This window comes from Vidua chalybeata, chromosome 6 (genome assembly GCF_026979565.1).
Source record: "Vidua chalybeata isolate OUT-0048 chromosome 6, bVidCha1 merged haplotype, whole genome shotgun sequence".
NCBI lineage: Eukaryota > Metazoa > Chordata > Aves > Passeriformes > Viduidae > Vidua > Vidua chalybeata.
Genome location: NC_071535.1, coordinates 50,856,921 through 50,884,045, shown reverse-complemented (window position 1 = coordinate 50,884,045; position 27,125 = coordinate 50,856,921). Strand labels below are relative to the sequence as shown.

Sequence of the window (27,125 nt, the reverse complement as noted above, 5' to 3'; positions counted from 1 at the left end):
AAGCCATCAGGTTCCCAAGAGCATTCTCCATTAATTTCATTTTCAGTCAATTGCTCATCTCTTCTCAATATCAATGTGGGATTATGTTGTTCTTAAAATTCTTTACCCTTGATTCTTTCCCTTGGGGAATTTACTATAAGTATCATGAAAAGAATCATGAGTGCCACACACTCAAGCCTTATCCAAAGTCCACCAAAGACAAGAGGAGGAATTTAATTTCAGTTTTAAGGAGTGCTGGAACTACATTTCTTCATTTTAAGTTGGTGGTTCACATTTACTGCTTATGTTACAATCCTCAGGTATCCATGATTATCACCCAGAAGCTGATGCTATATTACATTTCATCTTTTCCGCAGAAATATATATACTTTACAGAAAGGTGGCTCAGAATTCCCATTTTCAGTTGAAAAATACAGGACTGTCTTGTGAAAAAAATTTTACCATTCGTGTTTTATGATAAAGCACAATGCCATCATGAGCAAAGCATGATGGAAAAAATGATAGTATAGCCTGAGTCTTTGCTGTTACAAGAGGTGGATTGAAAAGGAAATATGGTTTGAGTTTGGCTTTTCCTGTTGGTTGTAATTATTGAACCTGCTTTGTTTGCATTTAAACCTTCAGTTAACGTGGCTTTCTTACGTTCAACATCTGCCCAAAGGAAAAGGAAAGCATCCAGGAACACTAAGTACCTAGTTTTGACTCTGCAATGTGAATGGAAAGAGAAGGACATGCATCTGAGACAGAAGCAAAACACAATATTCAAGAGGCAGGAAAATTACTCTATTTAGGCTGCTGAACTTACTAAAAAAAAATTTGTATTGACTCCAAGCGTGAAACAGCAACATAAAATGTTTGTGTCTAAGAAGTGAGAAAGGGTGGAATAAGATTTAATTGGAAAGGAAAAGGAAGACCTTCTAGGAAGGAGTAGTTAAAGGTTTGGAATGAAACAGGAAATGAGATGCCAATACATGAGCCTACGAAAGATGCATAATAATGAATAATCTATCATTCTCTAGGGCAAACAAAATTACTTTATTCCCTGCCCTCTGAACAAAGGAAGTTTAGTGATTCTATGAATGGTATTTACTATAAGGTACATAAAACTAGTGATTAGACAAAGGGTACTTTTGAAATTAGACAATTAGAAGTGAACTTTAAGTATGAAGAAAAGGAAGGAACAATTGAAATCTCAATGTTATGCATTTGGGGGCTGGGGACAAGAAAGTCTGCAACAACCTGTAGTTTATTCTATGGAAAAAAAATAGGAGGAGGACCTATGTATGCTGGTTGATTGAGATGACTGTGACTGCATTTGCCTGTAAGATGTGGTGATGAAAGCAGGAAGCTCAGTCCTAGGCTGTATGAAATGAGATTTCTGGTGGAGATAAGGTTGTACTAATATCACTCAAAATTGCTGTTAGACTTTGTTTTCTATCAAGCATGATATCAAGTCTTTCAGTAAAAAATTAATTTTAGAGGAACTACAAATCTATTCAAAGCAGGGGTCTGGAGAGGACATAGTTTCATGAAAGGAATCTGAAGAATTTTGCTTGTCAAGTCTTGCAAATTAGAAGTTGAGAACATGTGTTTGCTTTCTAGAAAGGCATTCAAAGATAAAATCTTGTTTAAAAGGAAAGATGAAACCAAATGGGAATTAACTGGCTTTTAAGAAATTCATATTAAAAATAAGAAACTTTCAGCCAAACTTCCACTGAAATTCTAGAATAGTAATTTAATAGAACACATTTGAGCCCTCTGAATTATTTTTAGAGTGATTTTTAAGCCATTTATGAGCAAGTTGTCTGATCTGGTTGCTTCTAGTATCAAATGTGTAGGTTTGATGGCGTAGATTTCCTTTTCCATCTTCTGACTTCTACAGAAACATATAAACCTGTGCACAAATATTGAATTTGTTTGATTGGAAACTGCTTTCTTATTTGAATGAGACCACCTAAAGTATTTTTGCCATCTAATTCCAGTATTTGTGACACTGTGTTGCTACTTTTAGTCTTTTAAATTTGTCTGTTGAAGGGTTAATATTCTGATGGGAATCTTAGAAAAGCTAACATCCTCTTCTCACCTCTTTTTTTGACAGTTTTAGCTGGAGCTGCTGTGTAATAGATGTGAACAAGGGTCTCCAAATTTCTCTAGTCTCCTGAGTGATACTGATCTCATAGCTCCCTGTAAAATGCTTGTTGCTCCCTTCATTAAGTAATCCAGGCTTTACTTAATCAGTAGGGTTAGGACCTTAAATGAGTAAATAGTAGAAGGTGAAAGGCTAATGCTACGGCTCATAATGCATGTCATAACTCCTTTGAATAAGGCACAGAGAGCTGTAGTGTTTGTTATTAAACTACAAATTAAGGCAGATTTGGAGGAAGAAAAAAAACAATGTTCAATGAGGCACTAGTGCTATTTTCATGGACTCTCATGTTAGTCTCCAAATTAGTCATTGCTTGTGATTGTCTGAGCACTTTCACTGCCTATGGCCCCAAATTATGTCCAGAGTTGTTTTTCTCCTTTTCACTTTCATTTCTAGTTCTCCCTCCCTGCCAAGTGTCTCTCTCTTGCAGCATATTCTTATAAGGCCATGAGGAATATTGTCCCCTTCAATTACAAGTATAGCCTAAGCATTGGGAAGCAGTGAACCAGGGTGAGCTCTCTTGAGCACATTCTTTCCTGTTGCTGGTCTTGTTCACTTTTCTCCTCCACAATGCAGGAAATATACCCTGTTAATTATGGGAGCGAGAACTGTGTGTGTACTCAGGAACCTACAATTTAAACATGTGCTGATGGCAATATCCCTTCAATATTATCAACATGCTTCAGTCACCATGTCAGATTTTAAACTCCTGGAAGAATCTGCAAGGAAGTTCTGAGTAGATTTGTCATGCAGTGTTTCATGAGGCATATTTCTTTTACTTTGGGCTAAATGAAGTCAAAAGTCATGGATTCTGCCCTTGTGCACAAAGCTAAGCTCGCTCACCTCTGCTGTCTCATCTCTCAGGAAATCTATAATTGTTGCACTTTTTTTGCAAGACCCAGGCTGCCATTTGCAAAGAGATTGAGTCATGGAATCCTTCATCTTCATCGCTGCTTTAGTCTGTGCACTGGAGAAGTTTGTTACAAATCATCAGGTAACATGCTGAACAAAAGAACCTATCTCCTTCACAAAGCTGGGTCAGCAGATTATTTTTTGACCCATCCCTCATATCCAAATTTTAGAGTGGCTAAAATTGCCTGTTTCTAAGTCTGGTGGATTCCTTAAGTTGGATCAAAACTCATTAAGTCTGATTTGAGTCCATAACAGTTTGTTAAATCTGAATATGCCAATATCACGGGGTTCAACAAACTTAGTGGTTTTGAAAGCTTTCCTTGGTTTACTATCTTATAACAACACTGCAAATGCAATAATATTCATTGTTAGTATGATTTAATGATACTATACAAATACAAATCAACAGACATTTTGTTTGGTAAGCATTGTGACAATAATAGCATATTCTTTGTTCAGCTTTGTCTGGAAAGAGGCCAATTAACAGCCTTATAATGTCATTAACTTGCTGATAGTGGGGCTTTTTTGCATTTTCCTCCTTTCTCTCAGGAAATTGCATTCTTTTACCGTGGTCTTTAACTTCTGTGAACTCAGTGGCTTGTGTTTTAGCAATTCAATGTGCTAGGCAGGAAGTAAAACTCCTCGAAACCAGCTGGAACAGTGCCTCAATGTCCCTTCAGCTTATGAAGGCTGGATAGGACGGGACGTACTTAAACTATTCCCATGTCCAGAAAATTAGTGTATGAGAAGTTAGTCCTAGACTTTACATAAACTAATCATCAGGCTTAGTTAGTCTTTCATTTTACACAGTGACTTCCCTAAGTTCTGCAGTATGCCAGCAATTCCAGGCTGGTATAATATTTCCAGACATCTTCAGAGGGACAACTTACAGTGAGCATTTCTCAGAAAAACGTAAAGATCTGAGGAGAACAGTGGTGCAGCATTTAACACTAAATTATTTATATGGCCTTTTAAAGAGGCGTGATGGAGCAACTGTAAGTTCACACATCATATCTTATATATTACAAGTGATTACTGGGTTTTTACTTTTTTTATAGACTTTTCTACAATGGTAATCTTTGGGTAATTCTGCATTAGCCATTACTGACTTAATTTAGGAGAAGCTGTTAGATTTTGGTAACTGTAACAATTGAGTAATCATTGAGGCTAATTAAAAGAACCCTTTCAATATACCTGTTCACTTGTTTAAAAACCTAGAAACTAGATTTTATCCTTGTGTTCTAAAGGTTTAAATAATTCATACTGAAGTCATCTTTTGTCACAGTGAAGTTGTTGCTAGTGTTCCATTGGAGAAGTAGGTAAAAATAAGAGGAGAAAAAAAAGAGTACCCTGCAAACCATCTGGCTGTACTTTTATCATGCCGCATCGAGTACCAAACTTAAATATTTGTAGGATTCTATTACCTTAGGAATGGTCTACACAGTAAGTGCACTCAAAAAACAGAAATCTGATTCTTATCTACCTTGAAGGTACTCTGTGTGTTTTAAGTTACCTCTCTAGCTAGCTCTATGAAATTTTGCCCAAATCAGTGCAAATACAATATTGTGTATCTACAGGGCTCTTTTATGTGATTAGTATCATGTAAAGCAATTGAAGAAAAATGAGCACTGTCTCTATGGCTCTTCACTCTTTCCTTCCAGTGAGAGATGAGTTCTGCTGGCCATTGTACTGATGTGGAAATTGGCCCTGTTTATATTGCATACCCATGAATAATTCTGAAAAGATGAATTAGAAAAAAAATAGAGATTATTTATGTTCAAAGAGGGGTGAAATTCATTCAATAGGTTGTTTGTTGCCAATTAACTACCTACCACTAATTAGAATAATAAATTTGCATACAGTTGTAAGATTTGGCATTGACTTTCACCATAGGCTTATCTGGAAGCAGTACTAAATGCTATCATTGGGATTGGTAATAAATCTGTCATATTAGGTGAAAATGCATAAAAAGGCTAAGAAGCCTTGGAAACATAATTTGACTGAGCAGAAGTCTCTACACTTTATAAATATGACCACTGGAATTATTCACATGAATTGATCAGCTCCGACTTTGACACAATGTTATAAAACATGAAACTTTTGCACTTAGTGAAACTCAGTGCTAAATTGGAGGTATAACTCTTTTTCATTATAACATTTGCAATTTAAAACAGAAGTATATGTGCTGCCAGTAAAATGGTGGTAAAGAGCTTCAAGATGGAAATATTAAACAAATGATCTAGTCATTAACTCCTGACTTTTGTGTTCCTGTAACACCAACATGAGAGAGATCAATCATTTTGATATCAATCTACCTTGTCTATCCTAAAAATCTTGATTTGTTAGTTAACAAACTACTTAAGAGATGATAGAAAATAACAAAAAAAAAAAAAAAAGGGGGAGGGAGGGGGAAGAGAAATGCTGGTAAGAGAACTTTGAATATCATAGATATTTAAATTAGGAGTATATTTTTAATGTCTTTACCCAGGATGAAATTTACCTGCAATGTGTTATGTAGTGCAGAAACATCTATATTAAACAAGGCCAAACATCTTTTGAAGTAACACTTTTAGAGCAACAGGCTGTTGCTCTAAGCTGGCCCCAGCCACTGACACCAGAGGATTTTTTCCAAATGACACAATTTTTTAAAGACTATGTTTTTTGGAAAGCACACTAGAATTCAGAGTATTCAAATTGCTTCTTAGTCAAGTTCAGTTGAGTGCTCTTGAAAACTGTGTCAAATACTTTACAACCTCAAGTAAACCAGAATGGTTTTTAAGGAATGTTGGAGACTTTCTCTTGAATTTTCTTTTTGCACTGAATTATTTTTACAACTGTTTTTACATTAAATACCACTTTTATAATGTACAGTCTAAATAAATTGCTTTTTTTTGCCAATATACCATGGCATACTAATTTTAACTAGTGGGTAACTACTATCCATCTATGTATGTATACATCTCCTTTTCAAGAAGGAAATCCTAAAGGCACAGGAGCAGTCTGTGACCATGTGCTGCCAAAAGATGAGCCCATGGGGAAGAAGTCTGGCCTGGCTGAACAGAAAGCCTTGTCTGGAATTCAGGGAAAAAAAAGGCTTTGGAAGAAAGGGAGAGCCACTTGTGTGAGCTACAAGGATGCCATGGGGTTATGCAGGGAGAAAATTAGATTGGTTAAGCCCAACCAGAATTAATCTGGCTACTGCTGTAAAAAACAATAAAAAATGTTTCTATAAATACATTGGCAACAAAAGGGAGGCTAAGGAGGACCTGCCCATCTATTGGCTGTGGGGGAAAAGCATGGTGACAGGACGAGAAAAGGCTCAGGGCATCCAATGCCTTCTTGCCTCAATCTTTCATAGTAAGATCAGCTGTTCTGCAGCTTCTCAGCCCCCTGAGATGGAAGATGGGCAGGGAACAGAATGAAGCCACCATATTCCAAGGGGAAATAATCACAAAAGTCTATGGGATGGATGGGATCTACCAAAAGATACTGAGGGTCCTGGTAGGAGTGCTCACTGGGCCACTTTCCATCATTTACCAGCACACCTCTCTGTATGGAGAGGTCCCAGGTGGCTGCTTTTTAGTCAATGTGACGCTTGTCTTCCAGAAGAGCCACAAGGTGCATCCAGAGAGCTACAGACCTGTCAGCTTGACCTCAGAACCAGGGAAGTCATGGAGCAGGTCATCCTGGGTGCCATCATGCAGCACAACTGGGCAACCAGGGGTTCAGACAGGGGTTCAGACAAGGCAGGTCCTGCTTGACCAACCTGACCTCCTCTGACAAGGTGACCCACTTAGCAGATGAGGGAAAGGTTGTAGCTGTTGTCTGTCTGCCTGAACTGCAGGAAAGACCTTGAAGCTGTTTCCCACAGCATTCTGCTGGAGAAACTGGCTGCTCATGGCGTGGATGAATATTGTGTCCTGCAGGAGCAGGGCAGGGATTGTCCCCTGTGCTGGGCACTGGTGAGGCCACACCTCAAGTGCTGTGTCCAGTTCTGGGCCCCTCACTGTAAGAAAGACATTGAGGGGCTGGAGCTTGTCCAGAGAAGGGCAGTAGAGCTGGGGAAGGGTCTGGAGCACAAGTCCTGTGATGAGCAGCTGAGGGAGCTGGGGGTGTTCAGCCTGGAGAGGAGGAGGCTGAGGAGGAACAGTTCTCTTTTTATTACTATCTGGAAGAAGGATGGAGCAAGGTGGGGGCTGATCTCTTCTCCCAAATAACCAGTGATAGGACAAGAAGAAATGGCCCTAAAGTAACCCAGGGGAGGTTTAGATTGAAAATTAGGGAAAATTTCTTCACTGGAAGTGTTGTCAAGCACTGGAATGGACTCCTCATGGATGTGCTTGAGTCACCGTCCCTGGAGGTATTTAAAGGCTATGTAGAAATGGCACTTAAAGACAGGATTAAGTGATGGATCTGGCAGTGCTGGGTTAATGGTTGGACCTGATGATTTTCCAACCTAAATGATTCTATGATTCTATAAACATCAGGGTCTGAGCCAGTTAACCAGATACTTTTGCTAAATTAGAGAGATCTGTGGGAAATCACACCAGTGAGGTCTCTTACGCTTGAGCAAATCTTGTTTAATGTATTTAATGACCTGAAAAATTGTTATAAAAGCAGGACAATACAGGACTGTAAAATGCTAGAAGAAATTATGCGTTAATGAACATAAAGCAGTACATGTGAGGAGGTAAAGGGAACTGAAACACAATTTCTTTCTTCACATGTATAGTGAACACTACATTATGTATTAACAGTCATGGAAAAGATTCTGAAATCAAAATAAGTGTATTTTCAGAAAGGTAAAAAATGAAACAGCTCTCTGGAAAAAACTTTAGTAAAAAAAAATTATTTTATGAATTGGTGGAAAATAGGGACTGTAAAAAAAATGTGTTTCAAATGTATAAATTTACCTGAATCTTGTATATTGTGTCCTGTTTTCCCCATCACATTTTGGGACATAGGGAAACAGAAAAAGCTTTTTGAAAAGGTGGGAAGAGTAAGTGAATTATCAGAAGGCTGAAATACTGTCTATAGGGGGACAGACTAGATAGAATGAGTTTCGACACCATGAAAATAAAATAACCTAGAGAAGATTGGGTAGAGCAAACAAAATAATGTATTGCGTGAAGAGAGTGAATACAGAACCATAATTTCATTTACAGTATCTCTTAGAATATAGTAAGTAAAGTATTTGTGTTCATATCTCTGGGCAGCAAGTTTAAAATAAACACTAAGAAACACTTTTTTTCATATAAAAAAATACACAATGTGAGACACTGCCATTAGATGTTGCAAAGGCCAAAAGTTTAACTGAGTTCAAAAAGGGATTAATGGCTGCTTTTGTTTCCTGAACTGTAAAAACATCCTACTCAGACGCAACTTCTGGCTGAGGAAGTTTCTAAACCACTAATTGCCAGAAGATGGGAAGGAGGGGTTGCTCAGCTCTTGCCACACTTCTTATAATCTTTCCTTATGCATCTCCTAATGGCATGTTGGGACCAGGATAATGGGCTAAACAGAGTTTGTTTGGGTTTTTTTTTTTTGTCTGAACCATTATGGTTGTTTTTATTTTGTAGGCATAAGATTTTTTTTTCAGTAATGGGGAGACAAAATGGAAATTTCCAACTTGTTTTTGAGCTCAGTAAATGCCATCTGGAATATGATTCTTAATAGCTAATTAGGGATGATCACAATTTTTTGCTTTCCTCATTTTAATATGTAAAAAATGAGTCTACAAATTCATCTGCAGAATGCTTAAGAAAATTTTCTCCACATGCAGTGAGACTTGGATGAAGGTGAATAATTTATGCGTTTCATTTGAGTGATAATGATGTGTGTCTAATTTAAAGGACAATGTGTCATAAAAGCTAACAGTAAGCAGGGGGAGTTTTCTGTGGTCCTCTAGAAGGAGATGAATGGTATCATTTTTTGCTCTTGTCAGTTAAGGAATATTAAGTTTCAGTGAAAAAATATCCTACATTCTACAGTTGTACTTATGGCAATTAGTAGGAATAGAACAAGGAGAGTTTCTTTAACATCTATTTTTTTTTCCTTGTGCAATTCTTATTACCTCTTTTTTTTTCTCCTTAGAGTGAAGAATGGCTTTTTGGGACTAAAGGAAATATTAATTACTTTTTTTCTTGTTGTTTTTTTTTTCCTCACTAACTTTCTATTCTAGCTTTTTGTCCATATGTATTTAGAATGTAGAAGTTTATTTCTACTTACTAAACAGAAATTTAATTAATCATCACAGTGCACTTTGAAAATGAAAGATACATTACTCTGTGTCAAATGAGTTTATCCTGTTCTGCATGCAAACTACGCATATTGTTATAAATCATGGTCTCAAACTTCTAAAGTTGTTGTTTTTGTTTATTAGGAAACCTTGCTTCAGATCCAAAAAGGCAATAAGGAGACTACACATAGCAAGAAGAAAATGGGCCTCAATCGATCATGAAATGCAATTACACAATATTCAGAGCTGAGTGAAATAAAGACCTTAAATAGCAGTAGCCTGTAAAGTTCAAAATTAAAAGTAGTTTCATCGTATATTGTGAAAAGGGAGATTGGATCAATGAAACTGATCTCTTGTATCTTGTTTGCTGTCAGTTTACATGAAATGATACTTGAGGTGAGCCTCTTTTTCCTGTATATGTAAATACATTTTGTTTATTTATGGAATATTACTGGAGTGGTCTGGCAGGAGATTTCTTGAGTTCAGCTGGTACTCACGATATAAATGGAAGCACAAGATTTGAAAAAGGCTTCCACCTGGTCCTCCTTAGCTTAGCTAATGTGATTGCAGATTTTATTCTAGCAGGAAGGCTTTATATAACAGCATAGAATGTTACTGCTGAGTTGCAATAAATCAGTATCTGAATTAAAAGAATAGGGACTTTCTTTTTGTCCTTTCTGGTATAGTATAATAAAATCTGCACTTGTATCCAGAAGGTAGACAACAATCTACTATGACTAATCTGTCACATTAACTGTAGGATACCAATAGAAGTTTGAAAAAAAATAGTTAAATCCATTTTCTCTTGCTTTCACTTAATCTAATCTCTTCTTTACCTTTTATTTTCAATTCTTTGGAAAATTTTAGCAAGGTTGGGGTGAGGATTAAGATATTTTTATTAGGATCTGGGTGCCTTATAAGAAAAAAATTTAGGCATCTTCATCTTGAGACTCGATGAAATTTGTGATCCCTCAAAAAATGAGTTCCGAATCAGTGCAACTTCTGCCTCAGGTACCACATTTTACTGGCTGGAGGGTGCAAGGGCACAAAATGCAGGTTCACTGCCCTTGTGTCAGGGTACACTTGTCAAGGAGCTTTTCAGCCTTGCTGGTTCACATTATGTTTGTTGTCATGTAAAAAATGTACTTTGGAAGTCAGTGTGCAAAATGTACAGAGAACAATGAGAAATAAGGGGGAAGGTAAAGGTCTGGTCAGGAAGTAGAATCCAGCTCTAGTTCTAGGGTTTATGACATAGAACAAATATTGCAGTATTGTTCACTGTCTTTTTTGGCTGCATAAGTTTGGAAGGGCTTTGGAGAGATGCTGCAAGGTAAAATTTCATTTTAAGCACTTGATAGGCCAAGTGTCTAGGAAAACCTGATAGTCCCATAAACAACAGGCAAACACACCCATAATTTTGCTCCTTCTCCCATATAAAACTCTGAATGTACAAGAAACATTTCCCCCCAAAACCACAACCAAAACCTTTTTATTTATTTCTAATACCCACTGATTTTTCAGACATAATTTTATAGCGGGGTATGTTGTATAAAAATTATTAGAAATCCAGAACTTGTTTTTGGAATAAAGAGCTAAACATGTCACTGTGTTACTGCAAGCAAGTTGTTTGTTCAATTATTTGCCTTTGGTCAATCAATTGCAATCTAGTAGTTGGGGTGTGTGTGGTTACAGCTGGTTACCACCAGCTGTGTGGTGCTGCTGGTGGTTATTCTAAGGTTGTTTTGCTTTACCTCATTCTTCCCTCTCTCTGCCTTCCAGCATGCACCTAATCCAGGTGGACTCTGTTCAGCGATGGATGGAAGACTTGAAGCTGATGACAGACTGCGAATGTATGTGCATTCTCCAGTCCAAGCCCATCAGCATTGAGAAGGATGAACAAAATGAACTCATTCTCTCCTCACAGTACAGCACTTGTGATAACTTGCAGCTCTTGCTAAAGAGAGCTTGGATCATCAGCACTGAGTTGACCAGGATTACTCAGAAGCTGGAGAAGAACAGGTGGCAGAGGGTCCACAGCATGACAGTGAGAGTCAACTGCCATGTACATTCCATGATAAATGAGTACAACACCTTCACCAGGAGTTCTTCAGAAGAAATGCACCAGGTGAGAGAATGCCTTACCTGATGTCACGCTTCTCTCTCTTTTTGAATTTTTATTTTATTGTAATAATTAAAACTTGCTTTAAGCAATCTGTAAGAAATTCTTACATACTGGTACTGGTCCATTGTTTAAGACTTTCCAATCCCTTTTCAGCAATGGAAATCTTCTTGACTTACTTTGGATCCTATTTTATCATAGGCTATTCTGAATGTTAATAATGTTGACAAATTGCATAGAAAAAATGTTTTGCTTTTGAGGACTACAGAACTAAAGTATTTTGACACCCCATCTGTGAGTTTCTTTGCATTTAAAATGTAGAAAATGCTACTTTTTTTTTTTTTTTGTAAACCTCAGTTTTATCTCTGCCAGTTTTATTCAGAAAAGTAGATGAAGGATGTTCATATGAAATACTATGTTTTGAGAGAGTTTTCAATTAACAAACAAGGATTATCTATTTTTGTAAAGCAATTGTATGTATGGATATAACTTTAAAACCACTTTCTCTTGTTCTCTCTACAGCTTGAAAAACTCTTAATAGACAAGTGTTCAGAATTTACAGCATTCACAGAAAGGTAACTTGAATTTTGTAGTTGAAATATTAATTTTGCTGTTTTATTGTGTTGTAGAACTCCTAATGAGAAGCACAAATCCATAGGCACCTCCTCAATTGTTTGAACTAGGCTGCTGTAACTCTGCAAGCCTTTCTAAATGTTAATTTCTGGTGGATGAAATGAGTTGCTTTTACCTGAAATGCATCCTCATGAAAGATGGGATCTGCTGTTGCACAAAGAATCTGACATGGATGCAAAGTTACACACAAGTGGATTTTTCAGGACTTTTAGACATCAAAGGAGAAAGTCTGGCTGTGACAGAGATTGGTGACGAAGTTCCCTTCTAGTTCTGTTGAGTCAGGATTTCAGCTGGTGTGAAAACTTGGATTTTGAGACTGTTACTACGTGTTCCTGTATGAACATATCCATGTATTGTAAATCAAAAGGAAGTAAATACACATTCCTTTAAATTGTAGTTGTAGGTCTACTCATCTCCCTGTACTCTGGAATGCTGAGACTGGAAAATAAAAATCTCTGTAATTCTCATGCTATTTCCGCTTTCTAACATAAGTTACCCGTTTCCCCCAGCACAGTTCAATCACTCTTTTTTGGTTTACTTTAAACATTGTGTAAGTCATTCTGTTTTGAGGATATCATCAGGGAAAAAAGCACCATCTAATTACCAGGAAATAACATTTTTTTGGAGCACTATTGCTTTATGCCAAACCCACAGAGCTCACATTTGTATTTTATATTTTACTATAAGACACATGGATTTAATAATGAGCTCCAATCTCAAAGTGTCTGCCCTAAATCAGCCATCTCCCTTCTTGTCTTTTTTGACAAAAAATTGATATAGGTGTCTGACAGGTAAAGCTGAAACCTGATCACCCAAACTATATCTTCCTTTAAAATGGCCTGCTTGAGTGGAGGATATTTTGACAATACAAATGAATGTGTTGCTGTGAGGAAGTATTTATTTCATTTGAATTGCATAAAGTTTTCCATCTTTATCTCATTTCTTCAATTATAGCCAAACATCACTGGTTACAGGATAACTGTACTAACTCTGTAAAGGTGCTTTACGTATCTTTCTGTAGAGAGGGCCAAATTTTATTTTTGATTATGCTATTTAACTCATCTGGGCACACATTTCTTTGTTCATCCTTATCCTGATATCATTAAACTATGACAAGGTAAAGAAATAAAAATCACTGAAATATTGATTATGAAAGATAGGAGGATATTCACAGCTGCAGTTGAAATGCAGGCATCCAAGAGCGAAACTATCAGCATAAGAGGAAAAGAGCAGTGCTGCACTGTATAAAAACACAGCATCTGCGGCAAAATTTGGCCTGCAGTCGGTGAGGTAAATTGTGATCCCAAAATTATTCAGTAGTGTCCATCCTTTCATGGTGTATTTACTCTGTATAGACAAAGCTTTGATTGAAGTCTGGAATGATGCTAATGACACAAAGTCCTTGTGAACAGCTGAATTCCAATTCCTGTGATTAACATGGGGCTCACCTCTGACAATCCAGGTCTTTTGCATCTTTTTTTCCTTCATCCCTTTCTCATCTCTTTCTTTTCAGGTGCTTACAGACTGAAGATGAAGAGATACTGAAGTCCATGAAATCTTGTGTTAACGAAACACTCACAACCGTGGCCCAATATTTTGGCCAATTGATAGAGCTGGTTTTAACACAAGAAGCACAGGTTAGTTTGTAGTTAAAAAAAGCTCAAAAAGAAAAAAAAAAAATCTTCCAAAATTGTTGGCTCTTGAGGGCAACCATCCATTAAGGATTCAAGGCTGGGTTGGATGGGGCTTCTGAGGAACCTGATCTAGTGGAAGGTGTCCCTGCTCATGGCAGGGAGATGGCAACTAAATTATTTTAGAGGCCCCTTCCAACCCAAGCCATTCTATAATTCTGTGATTAGGAGGAGAATTAGAATTATAGCTCTTAATTTTCAACAAACTTATCATCAGTTAACTGAAATATGTTATAATGTGACTTAGATGTTTGTATTCTCAAATAACCTCAAATCCCAAACAAAATTATATTTTGGCTCAACATATTACTTATTTTTCTTGATGTCTCTTTCTTGCAAGGCATCTAAATGATGGCTTCTGATTGTCCCTTCCAGCCTTACCCATTCTGTGATTCTGGTTCTGTGAAATACACTGAGTAATTATTTTTGAGGTGGCAAATTCATTAGTTTTTTTCCATTAGATCACTATTGTAATAATAGCAATTTGCAAGTCTAGCCAACCTCTTACCCTCCCTCCCTCCCTCCCTCCCTCCCTCCCTCCCTCCCCTTTCTCACATATAAAAACCTCAAATGTAATTCTGCTGAAATAATTTGCCCATGTTTTAGAGATGATGTTATGCTGTGATTTTGTGTTGTTGCAGCAGAAAAAGAGGAAACGAGAGGCTTAGTGAACAAAAATGGTTAAAAAGTATTTATTACAGTGACAAAACAAAATTAATGCATGCTATTGGTTAAACTCTAACATACCCTGATGTGTTAAGATGGCAATAAAAAAGTTGTGGTGGTTTCAGAAAAATCCCTTCTAGTTTTGCAGCGTTATTAACAGGAGGTAAGACTACCCTAAATATATTTGCAGAATTACAGTCAAAGTAACAAGCTACCTCCTAATGCTCTTTGGTTGGTATTTATGAGAACTCCATGAAATGTATGAGTTGAAGTGTGTAAATAACTTTGCATATTTCAAATTCAGTGAGTAGGTTACCATCGTTAAGATGTTTATTCTTTTCAGTCTGAAGAGCAGTTCTTCACTGCTGATATTTCTGCCTTTGAGCACCTACTGACACACCTGAAATCTTACTCCCTTTTTCTTTTAAGGGAGTGGAATTATTGATGCCACATCATCTTGCGTGTATTTGTGTGACTGAAGGATGTAGAACTCATTACTAAAAATTATTTTATGAACAGTTTTCTGAGCCATTTGGTCAGGCTCTGTTCACATTTCTGCCATAAAACCCCATGTCTGGGGATAGTTTGCTGCTCTGAAGCAGACTAAGTGTCTCTGTGAGAAATTTCAGCTTAAATTGTGTAAAGAGCTTTTTTTTTCTAATCAGTGTATCAGGATTTAATTCAGGATAGGTCCATATCAAATGGTGAACTCTCAAGCTATGTCTTTTATGGAGCATTTTTCTAATGCATTATTATGGAGCATTTTTCTAATGCTAAAGGTGGAAGAACAGAGCCTCTAAAGGCAAGGTAATTGAATTTTGTATAAATAACAGTGTAAAACATGGGATGCTTCCTTGCATTTCTTTCAAAGTTGGATTAAATACAAAAATGCTTACCTTCCTCCTCCTAGGAAATAGAATTAATTACTCTAGTGATTCTGTGTCTTTTTTCAGAAACATAAAATGAAATAGACTTCATGTTCTTTTCACAGCTGTGCTTCTCTAAAGCTGCAGTGACATAAGTGCAAAGGCAAGACAGTTATTTGCAATGATTAAAAATATTTAATCTTTTTCCTACACTGGAGAAATAAACTATATTTCTTTATAAGAATGTCTATTTGTCAATGACGTTTTGACTGAGTAGTGATGAACCCAGAGCCTTAGAAGGTAGTGTAAGACAGGGTGTAGCAATATTGCTTATAAATAAGGTGGAAATCTTGTATCACCATGTGATTCAGCCTCTATACTAACTAAATAGGTTGCCTTCTGAAAATTCTGGTTCAATCCCAGACCAAGCACAATAACTAAATATTATTAATATTTACTAAATAGAAGGGTTCCATACTGCCCTTTCTCATGCACGTACCCATTGTCTTACCCTGTTAATATTTATTTTTAAATCTCCCTGTCCTTGGTTCCATCTACTCAAATGCAATGATAAATGTGTGTTGTCAGTCTGACTCCCCCACTTTTTGTCCTGTATCCCCCAGAACCTGCTGAGGCAGATAGAGCTCTCAGGCAGTCTGTATGTCACAGAGTCGGCCATCGGCAGTTTATTCAGCCTTGCCCAGGAAGGAGCTCACCTCTGCCGCATCATAGCCAAGGTAAGGGATGCATGGAGTAATCCAAAGCAAACTAGCAATACAAGAAACTAATTTCACTAAAGAGAAACAAAATTTACTCAGAGAAACCACTTTTTTCTCTTCTTGTGGTGCTTTTGCAAGTCGTACTCTACAGAGTTTACCACCACAACTATCACATTAGAGGTTTTTTTCCTAAAGAGGATCACATCCCTCTGATTTTTAATTTAATAATGCCCAATGCCTGTGCAAGCAGCTTCAGTAGGATGGTCTGCTCCAACAGGCACTGCTCTCATCATTGCTGCAGCTGCAGTTGTCTTTGTGCTATCTGAGGTATTATTACTCCATAATTTCGGTAACTTTTTTAGTGTCTCTCCTGACAGTACTTTTAAAATACCAGTCATGTAAATGGAGAGAAACTTTACAATGGAAACTTTACTTTGCTGTGGCCGACTGTGCAGAGAAACAGTAAGACCTCTTCGGCTGTATATACAGGAGGGTTAGAGATATTACTAAAGATGTAAATTTATAAATACTTTGCCTTAATTATTATCCTTTTACAAAAGACTCATCATTGCATTTACTTCTGTCAGTGTGTGTTGTCATTTACTGAGTCATTGGTGCTAACTTTTGGTATAAATGAGTCATTCTGTCAAGATCCATGATACTGGAAATCCCTGCAGACTTTGCACCTTTGAGGACACTTGGGTCTTGAAGAAGTGAGAACTGTGGAATATGTGTCTTGTTGAGGATAGGATAATCACAGCCACGGGGCATGCAGAAAGAGGAAAACCTCCCTCCCCCAGCAACTACTTGTAGAGTGCTATGCCAGTTCCTTGTCCCACTCAGACACAGGGTTAGACAGCAGCATTTAATTACTTCTGATGTGCCTTTAGATGGATATTTATACCATAAAAGGTACTCCTCTGTTCTGAAGGTTGAGAATGAGCCAGACTCAGAAACCTGTAGTGGATTTTGTCTCAACAGCCTGAGAGGTTTATTTTTTTCTAAACTGGTATTTGAGCTCCACTTAGTGGTGCCCAAAACCAATGTTAAAATGCTGAGTATTGAGGTAGTGCAGAATTAACAAAGTAAAGAAAATTGGTCTTGGGCTTTTTATAATTTTGACTTCCATAACAGTTTAACTTAGCAGAAGGGAAGTCTGACCTTTCATAAATCACTAAGTTAATATATTGCTAAAACCTGGGTGTGTCACAGGTTTACAGCTGAGGAAATGCATCCCCTTATGCAAAGAACCCTAAGTGGTGTTTGGCTGCCAAATTACCGTGGTGATTGCATCACTTGTCCTGTGCCTCTGCCTGCCCTGTGCACTGGGAAGTGCATTTGTCCAGCCTGACCATTATCCTTCACCCTCTGCACTGCCTCAGTTACCTGCATCAGTGACCAAGGGGGCAGAGGCTCTGTAACAGACCAGAATTTCAAATGGGTCAAATGGGTAAAGAGCTCTGTTCAGGCAAAGGAACTTAACAGCACTGCGATTTGCTTGCTTTGGAGGTTAACTGGCACCTTTCCAAAAGCTCCCAATATGAATAAAATATGCTTTTATTTATTGTTTGCAGACTTTTTGGAGTTTGCAGTTTTTGACCAAATAACACATAAATGTTGCTTGTGCTGTCATTCTAGTTTCATTTGTGTCAGGTTTCACAATCTCTGAAGCACAAAGGAAGAGAGGGGCACTGGCTCAAGTTAGCTATGACATGAATGGTTACCTACGACAGTAAAAATTCAGAGTGATTTCCAAGCAAAAAATAAACAACAACAACAACAACAAAATCTGAAATTGTTCTCAGTCATTATAAGGGTGAAAAAGGATTGAAGTTATGCAAAGATCTCAAAATCTTTTATAGAATCTATAGTTCCCTCAAGAGCTGTCATAATATCCTTGATAAAAAGTAGCCAGAGAGATTGATTATTTGCTTACCGTGAAAGTGAAATTCAACAAATTTGTCCATGTAACCTTGAAGTCTTACTCTCCATGACAAAGTGTGATCTTGTGGAACACTGCTGTTAGGTTTTTTCCTGTCCCAAGCTGTAGGGTACAACTCTAAAGCACACCCATCTTGGAGGTGCAAAAAAAAGAACCAGGATAGTGTTGTAAAGCTACAATATTACAGGAGCTGGTCTCTCATTTTACAGTTTGGTAAGGGTTTCAGTCATTTCTCTCCTTCTCCCCCATCCCCTGCTAATATTTTACAGAAATTAAAAAAGGCTATCAAACACTCCCCTCTATGATAAAGCATCACCCGTAATTTAATTCCACCCACAGGCATTCTTTGACACTTTCTTTTTTACATGTAACTTTGTAATCTGCTGTGAAAAAATCATGTTGCTGACTCACCCTGGCAGCCAGTAGTAGTTCTCACTAGCTGTCAGAGACATAAAGCCTAAGGTCTCTAACAAAAATGAGTAGTAGCATGGACAGGATAAAAAAATTAGCATTACTTGGAGCAAATGGGTTATAAATAGATTTGAATTTGTAACAACCAGAAGACTTGGTAAAAATCTGTTTACGAGTTACAATAAATAAGTCATAGAATGATAAAGAATATAGAATTAAAAAAAAATACTGATGATAGAGTCCAATACCAACTGTACTGAACAGAGTGCTGTGATAATAGGCTTGTAAAAGAGAAAGGAACAAAAATGAAGATATTCATACCTCATAGCAGCTCCCCTGGAGAATACTTGACTATTGGAATTTCTTATGGCCGTACAGCAGGTCATTTGCTCCGAGCAGCTTCTAATGCATCTTGCCTTACCTTCTTTATATGCCAGCTCCTTTTCTAGCAACTATTTATGATGAAGATATCTTTGGAGATCATATGTCAAGATAATTGTAAATGTTGTCAAAGCCTTGATGAGTATTTACTGCACTTGTCATTTCAGGCTGAAACCACAAAATATTCCACCTTAGAAGTAGTTGCCTTTTTGCTTCCCCTCTTTATTCACTCAATCCACATAGTTTTGGTGATTGTATTTCAGGTGATTTTATTACCTAAAACTAGCCCTTCTGAACAGCATCCCACAAAACTGAATTCCTGTTAATCCAATATAGGATAGAAGTAGCTCATCACGTAGTAAAGCAAGTGTCCCTCTCCTCCTCTGAGTGTTTACCCACTTGACCAATTTATCTATGTCCCTGTCAGATGGAATGGTTTGACATCACTGCAAAAGATACAGGGGATGAATCTTGAAAAAGGTGAATAAATTCTGAGAAATGCTCTGATCCCAGTGAGGGGACTGGTTTTGACAAGCCATGGAATCAGGCTGAGTATTTTCCTCCCATCCAATATTTCACTTACAGATCTCTTGGTTCATTACTCATGGTCAATATTTTACAGCTTAGTAATGGCACACGAGGCACAAAATAAAGAGTACAGATCTCCTCCTGACAAATACAGTGATAAATCACTTCCTGTCCATCAAAGGCAAAATCAGGGCACCCATTTGGCACAGAAAATGCTTAAAACAATATGCCAACATCTCTTGAGCATTACTAGATTTGTCCACAAACCTCTGCTTATTATGGCTAAAACAGAGGATCAGATCATCCCTGATTCAATTGAACTGTGGGAAAATTCAAATTGATAATGAAATTTAAGCAAAAAAAACCCCAACAAAACTGTTACCTTTGGCTTAGGAATGACATAAATAATTTTCAAATATTTTTCCCTATATTTTTAATAGATAATTTAATTACTGCTTGGATGAAATATCAGTATCCTTTTGTAGAAGGATAAATATGACTGAAACATTTTGTTAGTGTACTGCCTCTTTTTTTAATTTAAAGGCTCAGAAATATCTTTCTGCATTAGGCTATACCTAGCAGTACGAGATATAAATTAACAGACACGAGTGCTTTTTACAATTCCAGAAATAAGTTTTACTCCTAAAAAACTTCAGTGAGCTTATTTTTTTCACTGATGCCATATGTTCATATATCCAGAGATATATTCCATATATCTCTGCAAAGACGTGAACTAAAACTTCTATCTAGAAAATATGTTGAAGAGTTAATTTTGTCTAATTCTATATGACTTGGTATAAATTTTTTGTTAAACTGAACAGAAGGCTTTGCTTCCTCTATTATTCTCTACTGTATTCAAGCAAAACTAGTACAAAAATATAGAATTCTGAAAATGAATAAAGTATGATCAGAATCAGAATGGTAGCCCAGGGTTTTAAGTCAGTATAACCTGTTGAGCTTTCAAATAATGATTGAGAAGAAAATGGCTGAGGAAAAAATAGATTATTTCTGTGAATCTAAAAATATTTTTTAACAGACTCTAAGGAAACAGCCTTTAAAAAGGGCTGTACTTTTCACTTTGTCCATGATTTCGACTATTTTTAATTTACTGCTGTAATCTGAACACTTTAGGCTGAATGCTTTCACCTGTCATTAATAATTTAAATGCTTTTGTCGTCATCATATGTCTGATCCTACATCATAAAAGACATATGTAGTCTACCTGATAGCACATTTTGAAATGAAAAATAATTTTAAAAACCCCACCACACGAAGTGCAACATTGTTGGCATTTATTTATATATTTACATTTGTTATATGAAATTTGCTAAAGCATATGTTTACAAGCTGTGTTGGGAATTAATTAAGGATAGCTACTCCAATATGTACTCAAGTCTTTGCCACTATAATATTTAAAGAAAAAATTTTAGGAATGCAGATTTTATTTGTTAGAGGATGAAGATTTGGATTGTATCTGTTTAGAATTTGATGCCTATTTCCACCTGATTTTCAGCACCTCTTCAAACATATGACCTTCCCGTTCATAACTTTATCATTAATTGAATTTTGTGTGGAGCTCAGAAATGTAGAGGAACAGGAAATATACAGGCAACAAAAATCTGTTTTATACTAATAATATGGCTGAAGGGTCAGTTAAATGTCACTCGAATTGCCACCTATTGATGGCTCTTTGTAATATTTGCAGGAATGTCAGGTTTAATTTAAATGGAGCTTGTAAGTGGTAGGAGTCAATCACTTAACCGAACCTCCTACTGAGGTTGTATTACTTTTTCATCACTTAGTGTACAAGTATTAATCTACTTGAGTTCTCTGTGGGAGCTTAACACCCTCTTTGTTGGTGTTGTTACAACAGCTGTTTTGGATAAACTGCTAAAGGAATCTGCTCCCCATCCCAATCTTGATTAAGTACTAGGGAAACCTCTGGTACTACTGTCCTGATGGCTGTTTTTCCCCTACAGGAAGGAGGTGTTGTTGCTCTCTTTAAGATCTGTCGCCAGGATTGTTTCAGGTGCCTTTATCCCCAGACCCTGAGAACCCTGGCATCAATTTGCTGTGTAGAGGAAGGGATGCACCAGCTGGAGAAGGTAAGCACTCCTGGGCTCCTTACTGACTGTGTCATAAAACAGAGAAGCCCTGTCTTTAATCTCTTCCAGAAATTGACGATTTGGTGGTGTTTGATACTGTGTTCCATACTGTGCTCACCTTTTCTGTGAACACATCTTCAGTCTTCAAAAAATTAGTCTCAGCAACAGCATTATCCTATAATCCTTGCACAAATAAGCTTTATAAGTGGGAATAATTCTGTAAAACAGGTAAGCCTGTTAGCAACTACATCAAAAAAGGAGAACAAAAACTAGAGATATTATGTTTTCTGGAGTTTCTAAAGCATTTAAAAACTCCACTATTTCAAATTGTCCTTAACAGACAGAAGGCTTTATACCTCTTTAAATCCTTTCCTGATGGTCTGATAGGGCTCCTGCTTGTGGCAGTGCTGCAGCTTGTGAGAGTTGTAGTTGCACAGAAAGAAGTGGGACAGATACAGTCATTAGTCAATCAAAAAATGTGTCTGCTAATCAGCAGCAGCTTTCATAAAAGTCACTTTTAACTGCGATGGCCAACATCAAAACATTATCCAGAGAAAATTATATCAACTTCTTAGGCTCTTTTCCTTTCTCACATTCACTACATACTGCTATGTTTTGGAAGATGAACACCTCTAGTCACTAAATCATGATCTCATCCTTTGTATTTCATAAAAGAGTCATCTTCCTCAGCTGAATAATGGCCTCTTGAAGTTAATGATAAATGATTTCACTGCCCCTTTACACTGACATATCTGGTAATTTACTTCCCTGAATTCAAGCAAACTGTGACAGAACACCTGCAGCAAAAAGCAAGTCTCTGAGTTTACAGTAAATGAAGATGACTTAAATTTTTTTGACATCATGCTGGTTCAGACTAACACCAGAATCAGTCTAAAAGTATCTTTCATTATGTCCATTATAATGGTGCAGTTAATAGAGTTAGAAATGAAAAAGATTGATTCAAGTCACCAGGTCCAATCCCTGGCAGCATCAACACGTGTTTAACGTGGCTCATATCAAAGCTGAGGGAGCAGGAGTCCCAGCTCAAGCTCATGTTTCTTTGATCTGCTTTAATGTTGGCCACAAGTAAAATTGTTCAGGGTACACTCAGTCACAATCACGACTGGAGCAGGGTTTAAAGGATTTTTAACTGAAATTCCCACCTTCAACAGCTTTCAATTCTTAAATCATCGTCTTTAAATATGAATAGTTTTTTCTTTCAAAATTTGAAGTACTCTTCTGAAGAACATAAAAGAGTTAAAAGTATTAGCAATCCTATAATTACAGAAGTTATCATAGGACTTCTTATGTGGCAGAAAGGGTGGCTTCTTTTATCCAACAAAGTATCTGGGTGCTGGTGAATCATTATGTCACCTAGTGTATTAAAATATCAGTGCAATTTGAATTGGATTTTTAATGACAGAAACCTCACTTAAAAAAACCCAAACTTGGCTACCAAGCAATTCAGATTAGGCAAATCAAGATAAAAAAAAAACCCAAAAAAAAACCCCAAAAAACCCTATGCAAGCATTCCCCCCTGTATTTTTTTATTAGATTGCACAGCCATTGCAGTGTTTAAAAGACCATTTAAAAGAAAGCAGCAAGTGCTATAATTTCTTATGAAACCCTTATCTGAGAGGTGACCTAAAAGGGGGTGGTATGCTTTCTGCAGTAATTGCAGTGGTTAATTACTAAAGACATCAGGAATATTATTTATTTATCCAATGCTCTTTGATCTTGCCAATTCAGTGCTCATTTCTAAAGATGTAGAAAATTGCCTATTTTAATAAAAAGCATTTATTTAATTTTTTTAAAAACAATTCTTGCTCTTCCCATTGACACATCTATAAATATATCACACTAGAAAAAGCCATTATCACCTTTTTATCAGCTTGATAAACGAGTTGATCTTTACTATAATTGCAATGATAAGGTAGTTGTTCAATGATTAACTTTTCCTCTTGTAGGTGAATCTAGTTGGGTCTGTGTGCAGTGATGTAAAATCACTTGGTTAAAATGTGAGTTTGGAGCAATTATTTCATTTGCAAGTACTTTACTGAATTTTGATAATATACTAGTACTCTTACTTTGCTGTACATTGAAGTGCAGAGCTCCAGGAACTCAAGAGTGACAAGTTAGGCAATTAAAGTAGAAAAATGGTGAAGAAATAGTCTCAATGTGTGCCTGAGGACTGCATAAATAAATGTTCTCTGTAAGCTGTGCTCAACAAGTGGTATTTTTTTGTGCTTCAAGGTACTTCAAGCTACTTGTGGGTGTTTGGTTGTTTGATACACTTTAATTTTGTAATCCAGTATGACACCAGCAGAAATTATTATTTGGGATCATTATTTGGTCTGAGCTTCCTGACCAGTCACCAGTCCTGCTTTAGAGTGGAGTGGAGAGACCCTGGAAAAGCAACCAGAACATATTATTCCTTAGCTGTTTGTCCCTGTAGCCAAGAGAACTTTGTCATCTGTGTCTTGTGGCACTCAAGCATTTTTAGGGGAAAGCTCACTGCAGCAGAAAAGTTGGTTTTTCTTGATGTGGGAATTCCAGAGTTTATACAGACACAGTAAGTAATACAGGTAGCTGGGAATAGAGAAAAATAGATAAAATCCCTAAACCCCAAACTGAAAGGAGTCTGTGAGATCTGAGCATAAATGAAACTGAAGAACAATGTTAGTACTGCACATGCAGACAGATCTGCTGGTGTGCCCTGCTGTGAGGTTTAGGACAGAAATGCAGTGATGTAGTGGGAGATTGGTTCTTAAGAATTGTTGAGGGTTCTGGAGAGAAGAGTATCTGAACCTTCATGAATGTGTTTTGCAAACTTAATTCACCTCAGTGTAGCAAGGAGAGTTGGAGGCACAGAGTTGGGATAGATTATTGTGTGTATTTAGTGACACTTAAGGTTCAGAAAAAGTAAAAATTGCGATCTTGGTGACATATATCTTGTAAATTGCCTTAGGAATAACTGTACTTCAAGTAATGCTTTTGTTATGAAGACACACACAAAATCTAACAGATCTGGTTTTCAACATGGAGCAACCTTGCCTGGAAATGGGGTTTGTGTTTAGATTTTTTTTTTTTTTCTAAAGCAATTCTTCAGGCCTTACCCCTCTGAGGTACATTAGGTCCTTGTTTTGCAGAGCTGTCTGAACAAAATGTCTCCCACACATTTGGCGACATGTAGCCTCATTAAAGTTTAAAAACGGTGGCAATTTCTCTGCTTCAGGGCTGTCTGTACAAAAGTTGTTGGTGGTGGTACTAAAAAGCATGGCTTTCCAATTTTTGCCCCAGTAAAGCTCAGTTGTCTGGTTTTTCACTGAGGCTTCTGTGGCAATAAACTTCCTGTTGCAATAAAAGAACTGCAGAGCTGGTTCAGAAATAAATAGCAAACAGTGCTATGTACTGCATTTTTTTAAACTGTACATGTGAAATGTTATCACATTAAAAAAATGCAGCTTAGGTGGGACCTAGATCAAGGGTTAACTGCCACAAAAATAGGATGATTATACAAACAGCTAGCTGCCTAAATTTTAACAGTGTGCTGAGTATGGTAACTTACATTATTTAAACTATTCTAGAAAGCCAGACACCTGGAATCAGCTCATTAAGAGGAGATAATCCAGAGACACTGTTGACAACAGCTGCTACTTTCATTAGTAAAGCCTTTTTAACAAATGACATGGCTTTTATCACTTTGCTTTAACCAAAATTGCCCAGGAATAGATTACAAATTACTTTGAATCCTTCATTTAAAGCACACTAAATCAAATTACCTCTAGAAGAAGAAGGGTAAAGAAAGTATGAAGTGTACATTATTTGTGGCTGGGACAATACATGAATTTTACGAAGACTTCTAAAACATGAGTGACCTAAAAATCTATTAGTCACTGTGAACCCAGTCTGGGCCTTAGAATAACCATATTCTTATACACTGTAATAATTTCTACATGATGGTAATGCAGTCTGTCCACGATACTGCTGAAAAAACCAACTTTTCTGGGGAATGAAGTAAAATGTATAATACAGAACCTCCTACTACAACTTATAGTTTTCAGGTGCATGTGTGTTGATTACTTAATTCAGCTCTAACCACTTTGAACTTTCAGTTTCAAACGTTAACCTCAGTTAAAATCATGCAGTAGCTTTGTCTCAGGTGAAGTTTCAGCTACTAAAGCCACTGAGGTCCATGTGACTGTAGGGTGAGACAGAAATGAGAACTCTGTATTAGGAAGAAATTCCTCACTGTGAGAGAGTGGTAGAGCACCAGAAGAGGTTTCCCGGAGAAGCTGTGGATGTCTCATCCCTGGAAGTGTTCAAGGCCAGATTGGATGAGGATTTGAGCAGCCTAGTCTAATGGAAGATGCTCCTGCCTATGGCAGGGGGGTTGGAAGTTGATGATCTTTAAGATCCCTTCCAACCTAAATTATTCTATGAATTATGGAGAGGACTTTGATTATGAGAGCTTGGATGGTATGAAGGTGAAGTCACTAATTCAAAGGCTGAATGTAAAAGTTAGCTGGTGGCCCATGGATTTCATTGTCACAGCACGGGAATGCTCCACAACTGTGAATGTTTTACTTTTGATAGTACCTGATATACAGTGGAAGTAACTTTGTACAATGCAAGAGATGGAAAATGTTCCCAATTTAATGAACTATACAGGTGCCTTCATAGTTCGTTATTCCAATTGCAGAATGGCAAGGGACATTATTAATAATACTCTTAAAGAAAAGGTATGTGAGATTGCTAGTTTAGGTAGGTTGCTACATCTAAAAGCATGTCTGCAGGTTGTTTGCTTCTTTTAAGAGCAAGTTTTTTGAGAAACAGGGAAATGTTGATTTTTATTGTGGCAAATGGTGGCTTATTTACTTGCAACAATGAGAAAATTTCAGAACATGCATATCTCTGCCTCAGCCTGTTAGCCCTTATTACTCTTCCGAGAAGAGCTTTGTGTTAGTGTTTGTTTCTTAGATGAAAAATTTTCATGGCCTATTTCAGTAGTTTCAGAACAAGGATTAGATGGTCTCAAAGATGATAAAAATTGCATGGTTATTTTGTTCTAAAATGAGTTGAGTTGAAGAACTCAAATGATTAAGATTAAAAAAAAAAAATTCAAAATGGCTATAGTTTTAAAAGTTTAGTTTTAATACGTGGAGAGTCAAATTTCATATTATTCTGTTTCCTGAGGGAGACAGGATAAAGCTGGGTAATAACAACAAAATGCAGGATTCTTAGAAGTCATTGGAAGGTGTCAAGGAGCTCTTCCCTTGTCTCCTTCCCACAAAAGCAGGTAACACAGTGTTACAACCCATTCTGAATTTTTCACAGCTCCTGTTGGCAAACACATTCTTAATGCTGTTTTATAAAAAGGAATACCTTTCTTGTATGTTTCCTAAAGCAGTACTTATTTACAGGAGAAACTTGTGAAGCTTCATGGTTGGGAAGAGCCCAGAAGCTTACTTTCTGCATACTCAAAACCACAAGCACACAAGCACTGGTTTGTGTGCTGAAAACATGTGAAATGATTTAGGTGGATAGGGTTCAAGTGATGCATTGCTTTTACAGCCCTTTGGCTGGAGAATCAACTCTTCTGGTCTGCATAATTCACTTCTTTTCATACTGGAACACTCTTTTGGCTCATCTTCCATGGCTGTTTGTAGCCAAGCTTTGAAATCACACCTATGAAGTTACAAACAGTAAGCAGGGATGGATAAAGAGGTTTCTGAATTTTGAGAGAGAAGGATAACATTTTAAAGACTAAT

General features: G+C 37.0%; 1 protein-coding gene across 5 annotated transcripts in view; it reads left to right on the top strand.

The window, feature by feature from the left end:
- INSC (INSC spindle orientation adaptor protein) overlaps positions 1 to 27,125 on the top strand; it is a 126,176-nt gene that overhangs the window by 59,485 nt on the left and 39,566 nt on the right. For 3 of the 5 annotated variants that reach the window (XM_053945834.1, XM_053945832.1, XM_053945836.1), the window contains 5 exons: positions 11,073 to 11,418; positions 11,935 to 11,987; positions 13,559 to 13,682; positions 15,892 to 16,005; positions 21,229 to 21,354. In XM_053945834.1, coding sequence (XP_053801809.1) covers positions 11,073 to 11,418; positions 11,935 to 11,987; positions 13,559 to 13,682; positions 15,892 to 16,005; positions 21,229 to 21,354 — 763 coding nt within the window. Of the gene's footprint in view, positions 1 to 9,437; positions 9,690 to 11,072; positions 11,419 to 11,934; positions 11,988 to 13,558; positions 13,683 to 15,891; positions 16,006 to 21,228; positions 21,355 to 27,125 lie in introns of those variants that run through there. The other 2 variants (XM_053945835.1, XM_053945837.1) reach the window with 2 other exon arrangements.